The sequence below is a fragment of the Myripristis murdjan genome, chromosome 6 (genome assembly GCF_902150065.1).
Source record: "Myripristis murdjan chromosome 6, fMyrMur1.1, whole genome shotgun sequence".
In the NCBI taxonomy this organism is placed as follows: Eukaryota; Metazoa; Chordata; class Actinopteri; order Holocentriformes; family Holocentridae; genus Myripristis; species Myripristis murdjan.
Window position 1 is genome coordinate 32,753,421 of NC_043985.1, and position 12,086 is coordinate 32,765,506.

General features: G+C 43.7%; 1 protein-coding gene across 1 annotated transcript in view; it reads left to right on the top strand.

Annotated features, from left to right (window-relative positions):
- The window catches only part of immp2l (inner mitochondrial membrane peptidase subunit 2), a 179,580-nt gene that overhangs the window by 150,955 nt on the left and 16,539 nt on the right, over positions 1-12,086 (top strand). The window contains exon 4 of the mRNA XM_030053074.1: positions 3,382-3,447. Coding sequence (XP_029908934.1) covers positions 3,382-3,447 — 66 coding nt within the window. The remainder of the gene's footprint in view (positions 1-3,381; positions 3,448-12,086) is intronic.

Consider the following 12,086-nt stretch of genomic DNA (forward strand, 5'->3'; position numbering starts at 1 on the left):
GTGTCTTTTCTAGTTTCCGAGCGTCTCAGTCGTCATTTCCACGTTGTGGAAGCAGCAAAGTGTCTCGTGTCCCTCTGAGCTCCATGTTGCTCTGAAAATGAGCTGACCTCAGAGCAGTGTTGCTGCTGAAAGTGACTGAGCAGCAAACAGCAGCTCTGAGGTCAGTGCTGCAGGTCTCTCTGCTGTCTGAAGCTCATCATCAGACAGTGATGGTGGCCTCCATAGGGGGCGCCGGCGAGCGTCCACTCTGCTTGTCCCACACACAGGGCAGGGACGCTGCTTCACCTCAGGGAGCTCACATGGAGTCCTGATCTGCTCGGGAGCTTTCACTCCGTCTCCTTCCTTCTTACCTGGAGAATCCTCCATTAGAACAGCAGCCCACCAAGGTGAGACACACCTGGCTGTTAGAGGGGATGGGAGACGAGCTCTGATTGGTTCACTGCATGTTACACCTAAAACACAGCCAGGATTAATGAAGAGACTCAGGAGCCAGGAGCCTGGAGCAGCAACACGTTTTTCTTCATATCAAAGACTTCACTTCAGTTTCAGTTCAGTTTAATGTCATTCAGACGTGTTAAAAACATGAGGGAACGATGTTCGTTATCCGGGTCCAGCAGCGAACAGGATAAATAACATTGTGCAAGGATAAATAACGTCGCCGGAATCAAAGAACTTTTCAAAACATATTAAATGCCAGAGCAGATCTGAGCTGCAGTCCAAACTCAGCTCTGACCTGAAAAAACCTCCTGCCGGTTAAAACCGGGTCGCGACCCGCAGCCGGAGAGCCAGCGGAGAGACAGACACAACAAAAACAAGCGCTTCTCATTAAATTATTGATCATCGCACCTCAGAAACGCCGCAGACGGACAGAGACAAATGTGTTTTCCCTCCTGACGGCTCCTGACAGCCGTGACACAGTTTGATGATGGGATGGATTCAGGCTGAAGGTCAAACCCACAGAAACACTGCAGCTGTGAATGCAGAGACATATGGGGTGTGTTTATCGATCATACTGATTAGAAATCATATTGCTTCATTTTTCATCCTCCAGAAATTACATTCACTTGATTGCAAAGAATATATTTGAATAGTTTTGAATGATTATGTTATTGTTGATAATGCATATTTATTGGTTTGTGCTTGATTATTACGAGGTATGTCTTTTAGTATCAGAACTGACAATTAAAGTGGAAGACAGAAATGAAGGGAAAGAAGGAGAGAGGCAGGAAAGACGGGGGAACAGTAATGGGGGAAGTGGAAAAAAAGAGAATCAGACGCAGAAAAAAAATCAGACTGAAAGAAAAAGAAGTAGAAACCGGAGGAGAGAAGGATGAAGAGAGACAGGAAGAGAGAATCAGACAGAGAGAGAGAGAGACTGGGAGTGAAAGTGAGGGATGAGAGAGACAGAGAGAAAGAGGCCCAGGAGGGAGGAAGAAGCCGAAAGAAAGACGGAGAGAAAAGGCGATGATGTGAGGAAGAGGAAGAGTAAATCCTCTCTTCCTCCCTGCAGTCTTTCCTATCACTAATGAAGACGATCTGCCGGCGAGGACGGTGCGTTCGCTGCCTGGCTCTGTTTACCACGACTCAGCGGAGAGAGAGACGGAAAGAATAACTCCAAAAAAAGATAACAGCACGTTAAAGGGATAATTCAACCATTTTTACATTTTTTAAAGGCCCAAAATAGGATGAAAAAAAACAATCAAACAAAAAAAAAAAACTAGGAACAGAAGAAAAGAAGATACAGGAAGTGCAAAACTTACCGGATCTTTCTTTCCTTTTGTTGGCAACAGGAAAAATGCAGATTTAGACAATAATTTGTGACAATAATAGTTGTATATTTCAGGAAACGACACTTGTAAAGTGATGTTAAACCTTCTTTGAGGGGGTTAATGCGGTTCGCAGCGCTCAGTCACCATAAAAAGAAAATAGCACCACTACTCCTGTCCTGCATAACAGTTAGAGTTGGAAATGAAATGATGACTGTTTTTTTTTTTTTCAGAATGGGTGAACTGTCCCTTTAAGTTTAAATGAGATTAGATTCAATTGGATTTGGTGCAAATAAGAATGCAGCAGAAACGTTCCTATAATCAAACAAGCGACAGTTTCGACACTCACACACACACAGTGGAGACGTATGAATGTGAAATATGGAAACAATATCAGCTGAGAAACTGGGAAAGGAAAAATGTAAATATGATCAGCAGTCTGCAGAGGGCCCACATGTGAAGGTGTAAATAACAGATTTACATTTAGCATTTACAGAACGCACGCCGGCCTCATCCAAACGGCAGAATAATAAATCACGGCGTGGCGGTCGAGTGAAAAATGCGTCTTCAAAATCTAAAGTTGTGCAGGAACAGCCTTGATCTCAGCTTGACCGCCATCAATTTTACAGTTTTTGCAGCCAGCGGGGCGCTCGGAGGTTTCATCAGCCCGAGAGCTCAGAGCGCGTCGTCCTCCGGCTGAGCGGCACGCCAACTTTTTTCCCCACGCGGCAGCAAACGCCAGCGTGCACGCCACCTGCTGTTTGCAGCGTGCACTGCGCGTGTTAGAGGTGACGCTCGCTGCAAAACCAGTCATTTTAATAAATCCACGTATCATTTTCTTGTGTGTTTTTAGGCCTGTTTATTTAGCTATTTGGTTATTTATGGATGTAAAGCCTATTTTCTATATTTTTTCTATTGTTTTAATGATGTTCCGTTATTTTTTTTTTGCAAATTTTACCTTTTTTCTGATATTTTTTGGAAGAAATCAAGTGAAACCGCTCGGGATTCAAAGGGTTAAATGCTTGCTGCTGCTGTGTTTAACACAAGAGATCTGACCTCAATTAAGCATCACTGATCTGGTACCTCGCTTTTTTTTTTTTTTTTTTTTTTTTTACTAATGGTGCAGAATTTCCTCGCTAATTTGCTCATGTGCTTTTTGTCGCCGTGTCTCTGAGAGAAAATCCGGCGAATTTGCTCGGGTTTTCCGAGTGTGAGGCGGCGGCGGCTTTGTCCTGAATGAGTTCTGACAGCCGGCTGCCGGGGTGTTGCAGCTGGTTGAGTAAGGCGCCGGAGCCGAGTTGAAAGCGGCCGTGAGATCGATTCCTGTCAGAGCCCCATCACGCGCGGCGCACAGAATAAGCAAACCGCTGCCGTATCAGGAGTTTTTAAGAGCTTGTTAAAACATCACAGGCGATAGCATCAGGTAGCACAGACCTGCAGAGGGGAGAGGCCGGATGGAGGGATGGATGGATGGAGGGATGGATGGATGGATGGATGCATGGGGAGCAGCTCTGAATGCACAAGCGAAGGCAGCTGCTCCTGGGCCCAGGTGCATCATGGGTCATGTGGCTCTCATTTGGCTGGACCTCATGGTGACGTGTGTTTGGCCCCTCAGGTCGCCCAAGAACCCCCAGCAGAAGATCATCAAGCGGGTCATCGGCCTGGAGGGAGACTTCATCAGGTAGGAGGCAGCATCACACACACACACACACACACACACACTCACACACACACACACACCAGTGAAGCAGCTCCGGCTCCTGATTGGCCGGTGAAAGAACTCTGATGCAGATGTGTGTCATCCAGAAATAATAGATAGATAGATGTACTTTATTGATCCCAATCTGGGAAATTCTTAAAGCCGGCCGAGTTCAGAGCGAGGTCACTGTACTTCACTAAAACTAAACCAAAAACTAAAACTAGGTGTGCAAAAAACACTTTGGGTAACTGAAATAAAAACTTCAGAAGAACAAATAGATTTCAGCTCAACTTTATTCATATAGCACCCGTCACACAAACACGCAGCCCAAAGTGCTTCAGAGTAAATGAACACAGACATAAAATAAAAACATTGGACAACTGTAAAAAAAAAATGTTAAAAATATGCGAGACTAAAAATTACATCAGTGAAATCTATAAAACATTAAAAACAAATATATCAGAGTCAACAAAATGAAATAATAATGACATAAAATAAGCATATGGATAAAAAAATAAATATGAAAATCAGTAAAAGTGACTGCATTGTAGCCACGATGATAACTACAGATGGTTAACAGTCCTCAGTCAGTATGTTTTTTTCCTAGTATGGTGAAGACCTAATTGACTTGCATTCATTCTCTACAGCTTTTCCCTCATCTTAGCCAATAAATAACTCATAATAACCGATTATAACCAGTTAACAATTTATAATAGCCAATTTATGCCCAACCTTCACCAATAAGTGAAGGTTGACCTCTGAAATGACTTCGCCATCCTGGGAAAAAAAATTAGCCAGCAGAGGCCGTCTCCACCTCTTCGTCATGGCTATCATCAACATCATCATCATCATCATCATCATTATGACAGGGTGAGTGAAGTGATGCTGTCTGGTTTGTTGTGGTGATGAAAAAGACCAGCGCTGAGGGAAACCTGCTGATTGGTCGGACGGCAGATCCCAGCCAGCCAATCACAGAGGCCGATCTGAGGATTCACCTGCTGCATCCTGGAGGCAGACTCACACGCTTCCCACCAGTGGTGTTGCTGGTTAGGAGAAAAACACGAGCATTTATAATTTACAGTGATTTATAATTTATCGTCATTCAACCGGCGTTCTTTTTCTAGAAGGAGTGAGCCGGCCGAGTTCAGAGCGAGGTCACCGCCGTTCACTAAAACTAAACCCAAAACTAAAACTAGGTGTGCAAAAAACACTTGAGGTAACTGAAGTAAAAATAAAAACGACTTTAGAAGAAACTAAAACTAACTGAAACAATATTGTGTACTTCCAAAACTTAAATTAAAAAAATAAATAAATAAAAAATAGATTAGAATAAAACAACTAACTCACACTGACACGGAAAAAAAAACTCAACTCAGACTAAACATTTTCAGACAAGAAAAACTCAACAGAGGCCAGCAGACCCTGAACTGAACTGAAACTAAACTGAATTGAAAATAGAAATTAAAGACAAAATGCAAACAAAAACTAATGAAAAATACAGCACTAGGGGGCGCCCTGGTCGCTCACCTGGTAGAGCGCGTACCGCATGTGAAGGCTGAGTCTTGACGCAGCGTCCTGGGTTCGAATCCGAGCCCGGGCCCTTGCTGCGGGTCGTCCCGTCTCTCTCTTTCCTGCCTGTCCTGTCTCTCTGCACTGTCACCATCAAATAAAGCCAGAAAAACGACCGTCTGTTCGAACCCGGGCTCACCCTGCAGACCTTATCCTCGACTTGATCTCCCTGAAAACGAGCGCTCCCCCTGCTCCGGAGTTTGGGTTGATAAGCTCGGCGCTCACCGTGGGGATGTCCCACACTCTGAACTGCAAAGTGTAAAACAACATGTTGAAGTGTGCGAGGGCTTTTGTTGCTCAATCCAGCCCGCTCAGCTGTTAAAGCCTCGTTTCACCTTGTTGCACCATGAAACCATCAAACTCAAGTCTTTATTTGTGCCAAACGGGACGTTTAGGAGCAGCAAGGCATAAATCAGAAGACACAGACCAAACGAATCCTGCAGAAAACATTTGTGATATGAAACGGAGCTATGACGGTGTATCAGAGCCTTTATAGGGAGGAAGAAAACTGTGGAGCCTGGGAAGGAGGGGGGTGTTCTGAGAAAAAAACTCTGAATTTCCGAGATTAAAATCGTAAATTTACCATAAAAAAAACTCGGATATCCTCTGATATTAAAGTGGTAAATTTATGAGAAAAAAAACTCAAACAAATATTGTTTTCTTCTCAATCGGCCCAAGTCACGGCAGTGTCTCTTCAAAGTCCAGATGCTGAGGATAATATTGTGACTCTGGCCTAAAATCAGCAGCGTTTCTTAAATCCCACTGCAAAGTAGAATTTGATGAGTTCATCAGCTGCAGGCCTGAGACACAGCGAGCAGCAACAACGTGAAGCCATGAGGAGCTTTGACCAAAAAAGTAGAAGAAAAACTATTTTTCTGAGGTTTTTTTTTTGTAAATTTGTGATTTTATAATCTCAGAATTTCCAGGATTTTTCTCATAAATTTTTGGGGTTTTTTTCTTGTAAATTTTCCACTTTAATCTCAGTTAATTATTTTTCTTTCCATAAAATGGTCCTGATACGCCGTCGTACTGACCCGCTTTAAAGCAAACAGTTAAAAGTCAGTGTAAGTATGTGGCGTCTGCCGGTCCTTAAGAAATCTTAGTTTTCAGTTTTAAGTGCGAGGTGGGGGGCGGGGGGGTCACACCCGCTCTGATTGGTCTGTATCATTCAAACCTTGATGCCTTTCCTCCGTTAATTTGGTTCATTTGAGGCGGCGGCATCACGTCTTCACTTTCAGTTGCGGACCAAACAAGCAAAGCAAAGCGTGGCTCGCCTGAAAAGTCGGGACACGGTTTGGACCGCGGTTGTAATCCGGCGTAATCCGAGCTGGGGAAGCACACCAGAAAACACAATGCATTGTGGGTTGTAAGCGCATGTTGACACCTGAAGCTGCCAGGCAGAGCTGCTGCGGCTGCCAAAACGAGTCGGGGACAAATGTGGAGTAATGATGAGGTAAGGCTCCTCTGGAAATATGAGCTGACAATAACATTTCACGATGGCTCGGGGAAAACACATAAAAATAGCCAGGTCTGCCTTGTTACGTTGTTGTTGCCCCGTTGTTCCAATATTGCTCTGTTGTTGCACTACGCTGTCGCCCGTGTCTGGACTTCTCCTCATAACATTTCTGTCCGGTAGACGAGCTGCCGCTTCCATCCTGTGGCGTCTGATTAGAAATCTGTGCTCGCTCGGCGCAGGTCCAGGCGAGGACCAAAGCATCAAACTGAAAGTGTGAAAGAGCCTTTAAAGGTTTTAAATCACATTAAACATTTCATTTGAGTGTTAAACACAGTCTCACAATTACACAGTGAAGTGTGTTTTTTTAAATGTGCTGCCTCCCGGGGAGGAATCTGCCTGGTTTTTAGTGCCAGATGTATAAACGCTGCGTCCACACAGAAACATGCAGATGATCTTCTACACTGAAATCAGAGCTTAGAAAAAAGAAGGTTCCTGTAGCCCTCACACCGTACACACACACAGTTTTGGTTGCAGCCTGGCGGAAAAGTGGCAGAAAATAATATGAAAGTTATGCAACATTATTGTTCTAACTTTATTATTTCAGTGCACTAAATGTCATTAATATCCAATTTTGTGAGCGTGTGTGATTTTGTACGAGCCTATTTTTGTTTTCTTTTTAATTACTGTTACATTTAGGAATAAGAATATGTGTGTTGCAGTGTGTCACACATAATCCAGATGTGACTGATGGGTGGATTTAATTATTGGCTCATGTGTGATCAATTAATAGTCAATATGATGAGATATGAACAGGCTGAGCTGTGTGTAATGACATGCAGCGATGGTGGCTTTGGTGCACTTAGGGTTAGGAAATAAGGAGAAGAATAAGGAAATGAGCTAATTAGAGGCGTCAAACTCCATTTATGGCTGCTTGTGGGAGTGTGCATGAGGCTCGTGCACGTGCCAACAATTATAAATCTGACAAAAAGAATGCGTTTGCATATTTCTGGCTTTGTCTGGACACTAGAGCGCAGATCGGGCTGCATATTTGTGTCCGAACCCGACCCGAGCTCGAGATTTTTCTTCTCCTCCTCCGCTCGGTTCCGTGCTGCCTTCAGTGTCGTCGCGTAAACCCCGGCACTGCACAGGACGTTGCCCAGAGCAGACAGCAGGTCCATCATTTGTCATTTATTTTACACTCGAGGTTCACTCAAATAAAAATCGGACCCCCGGTGTGTTTCATGTTTTCAGATCAGCTGAGCGATCACGTGGTCCTGCAGGTCCAGAAGCTCCTCACGCGTCTCCGTCTCTCGGCCCCCGAACTGAATTATGTTTGAATGAGCCGCAGTAACGTTTTAAATTTACCTTGTGGATAGGCAGTGTGTGTGTGTGTGTGTGTGTGTGAGTGTGTGTGTGTGAGTGAGTGTGTCAGGCTGGCAGGTCCAGTGAGTCACGGCTGCTGTCTGTGCACTTCTTCCAGCGTGTCCTCAGCCCCGGTTACACGGCGTTCTTACGAGGAAATGAGCTCGGCGGTGGCGGTAATGAGACGCAGCAGGAGCAGCGAGGCGGCCGGGCTGTCGGCTGTGACAGACACGCCGCCGTCACACAGGGAGGCCTCACAGCCGCCACATTTATTAGCTATCAGAGAGGCCATCGCGCTCACGCTCTGCCTCTCTGCCTGTTAGCATTACAATCAGATTCATTTTTAACTTCTTTTTTTTTTTTTTATCGCACCTGAGGCGTCAGTTCATTAAACCCAAACTCATTTAATATCCACTAAATTTTGGAGGTGAAAGAGGAAAATTGCCTGCTGACTGACAGGATATTATTACTGAGTCAGTGTGATGAATTATTAGACATTGGTCATCAAACTATCAGCGAGGGACACAGTGATATGGTGTTATGAGGCCAGTACCAATATCCAGTATCTTCCCACTCATAACAGCCCATACTGACACTGATATGCATTTTTGTAAGAATGCAAATTCAGGTGCAAAACAGGTGAATCTTGTCGTTAGTTTTACTCTGTTTTAATTTGACAGTAAATTTAAAGGCAGGCTATGCACTTTCAAAGCAGAGATCACCTCTCCTTGTTAGGATGGTAGGGAACGATGAAAGCCACTCAATTTCCCAAGTACCGTAATTTCCGGACTATTGGGCGCACCTGAATATAAGCCGCACCAACTAAATTTAAAAAGAAAAAAGAATTTGTACCTATATAGGCCGCACCTCTTTATAAGCCGCAGGTGTCCACGTTGTAACATGAGATATTTACACAGAAAGATGGTACACAGAAAGATTTTTTTTGTTGTTTTTTTTTTTAATTTTTACTTAAATAAATGCTTTTTTTCCGAGCAGCGCCTGTAACACGGCAGTACAGCGACAGTAAAACGGCAGTAACACGGCTGGTAAAAAAAATAACCAGCCTACTTTCTCAGTCTCTCTTTCGTTGTCGCTCTCAATGTCACTTTCGTCTCGAGGTGAATTTGTGCTCGTGCTGTCCTCTTCATCACGCAACTTAAAAGCTGCAACATATGCATTTCTTCGTGTGTTTTCCATGATGAGGGTGTGTGCATCTATGGTGTGCATGATGCGCAAAATGACCGTTCAAAACACAATCAAACTAGCGTCTTCCTCGGCGCATCATCTCTTCCACCTGTCTGTCTTGCTCTTGCGCTTCCTGCTAGAGCGCCCCCTGGAGGCCGTTAGCCCATAAAAATCTATAGATTAGCCGCATCGTTGTTTAAGCCGCAGAGTTCAAAGCGTGTGAAAAAAGTAGTGGCTTATAGTCCGGAAATTACGGTAATATAAGTTAGAGCGACAAAACAATACATGACGAAAACATTAGATTTAAGCCAGACTTTTAAAAGTGTTGCTTTAATTCTGTGGGTTATTATTCTTATTTTATCCTCCTCATCCTCATACTGAACATGAATGAAGAGCTGTGCCCTCCTTCACACTGCACAGTCTGCTGTTAGTGACACAAACCCAGAGAAAATGGTAATACGTCAATCAGATATTGACAGTGAAAATAATATTGGACCAATACTGCTTTTAAAAGCTGATATGGGCTGATGCTGAGGTAGTCTGCTGCGATATCGCTCCAAACTGTCACCCTGAGAAGACAGACATTTGTTTTTTATTTTAGTTTCATTTCATGTACTTCATCATTTTAGTTTTCAGCTGATCTGAAAACATGAAACACACAAATTTTATTTCAATTTTTAGCCTTTTCTTTTTAATTCCACCCTGTGCTGTGTTTTATTCTTTTTAATGTTTTATTTAATGTGTTTTCAAATGTTCTTCTTTTTATTGTGAAGCACTTTGAGCTGCAATTCTTGTATGAAAGTTGCTATACAAATCAAGTTTTATTATTTTTTTAAAATTTTATTATTATTGCTTCCATGCAAATTTCCGGCGCTTTCATGGTGGAAAAGTTGGAGTTTTTTCCCCCCGCAGCTGTTTTCCTGACAAAAATTAGAGAGCACCTATCTGTGGTGGGTCCCTTGAATTAAAATATTTGCATTCTGTGCTGGAAACGTGAAGAAACAGGCGGCTGCAGGATGAGCCTCTCCACGTCCGTCTGCGCTCTCCCCGGCAGGAAGCTCCGTGCGCTTTCCAGCCAATAGCAGCACTTTATGAGGCGTTTTACACCTGTGACGTGAAACAACACAGGCAAAGTGGAGCATTTTTTTAAAATTATTTTTAAACCCAAAGTGAAGCTGCTTCATTAAAACTTCTGGCTGCTACTTATTTCTCTCACTTGCACCTGGTTCTGTCAGGGAATCCGTGTCAGGGAAATGAATTGAGCTTTCCTGCGATGTGCGTGTGACTGCATCCAGGATGTGGGCGTGCTGATCTTTACGTGGCCGTGCTGATGGCTGTGCTAATTCTGATCCAGATATTATATATATATATATATATATATTTTTTTTTTTTTATAATCCTTGTTTATAGTGTTTATATTGCTTACTGCTATTTATCATGTGTATACTCTATATTTCTTCTAAATTTGCACATTGACCTACCTCTATGCACATTTTATACACCCATGCACACGTTTTTTTCTGGTTTTTTTTGTTGCACATTGCTTTTTGCACACTGGGTTGTACTTAGATCTTATTCTGTTGTACTCAGATCTTATTCTTTATTTTTTTTATCTTTTTTTATTGATTTATTTAATCTGTAATCTGTGGATACTGCTGAAAAACTGCAAATTTCCTGCGGGATGAATAAAGTATCTATCTATCTATTTATCCATCTATCTATCTATCTATCATATCATGCAAATGGCTCGGCGATGAGCACGGCGCTCTCTCTAACAGACAGCACAGTGAACCAGTAAACGCGTCAGATCTCGTGTCCGCGGCCCCGGAGGCGAATCACAGTATCACGGTGCGTTCGCAGTATCATAACACGCCGCCGTCGCGTAATTCATCCCGGCAACTGTTTGTGACGGGTGCCATCGAGCAAATTACAGGTCACCGGCTGGGGAGGGGATGAATAATTAACAGGCCTGTGGCGGCGGCTTCTCCGGCGAAGCGCTGGCTGTCGGCCTGCGTTCCTCCTGCGGGGCCTGGCAGCCATAAATCACAGCTGTGGGTTTAATCCAGCCACGCAGCCCACACGGTCTGCCCGCCACACAGCTAACACAAACACAGAGCCGAGCGTCTTCCAGAGTCTTCTCTCTGCAAACGGAGAGGCCGACTGGACGGAAATCCCCAACCGGTAACAGTCGGACTGCGGGGAACAAAGCGGCCGTGTTTAACCAGCGCAAATCCGCCATGAGGAAGTGTTAAACAGGCCGCAAGTACATTGTAAAGTTTATTCATGTGCTCAGCCGCTATATCCACAGTGTGTTATTATTTCCACAGTATGCTCTGAGGCAACACCAGAGAGAGATCTGTGAGCTCTCCAAGTCTGTCAGCTCCGAATGAAAAAAAAAAAAAAAAACAACACAGGCCACTTGTTCTTCTTTCTCTCTTTTCAGTTCATTTCATTGCAAAGACAATAAAATAAGCGAGGTGTGCACGTTCCTCCGTACGTAAATTATGGATTTGGTTCAGGATTTATCCAACAGTGATGGAACGAGTACTACAACCTGCTGCTCCGGTAGAAGTACTGTTCCTCTGCTGGTATGTGACTGCAGTAGAAGTAGAAGTACTGTTCCTCTGCTGGTATGTGACTGCAGTAGAAGTAGAAGTACTGTTCCTCTGCTGGTATGTGACTGCAGTAGAAGTAGAAGTACTGTTCCTCTGCTGGTATGTGACTGCAGTAGAAGTAGAAGTACTGTTCCTCTGCTGGTATGTGACTGCAGTAGAAGTAGAAGTAGTGCAGTAAAAAATCTCCTGCAGTAAAAGTACAAAGTGTCTCATTTCAAATGTCCTGGTAAGACAGTAACTGTGTTCGCTGGGATCTTTTCCATGCAGTTAAAGGGGCAATGCTATGCTTTTAAAGGGGCATTACACTCAACTGTAGACTCAACTGACACATGTGGGATAAGCATATAATGTGATGGTTGAGTCTACATGGTTCTCATCTATTCCATTGCTTTTGCCAGTTGAGTCTAAATGGTCCTCGCTGCAGTTTTTCATGG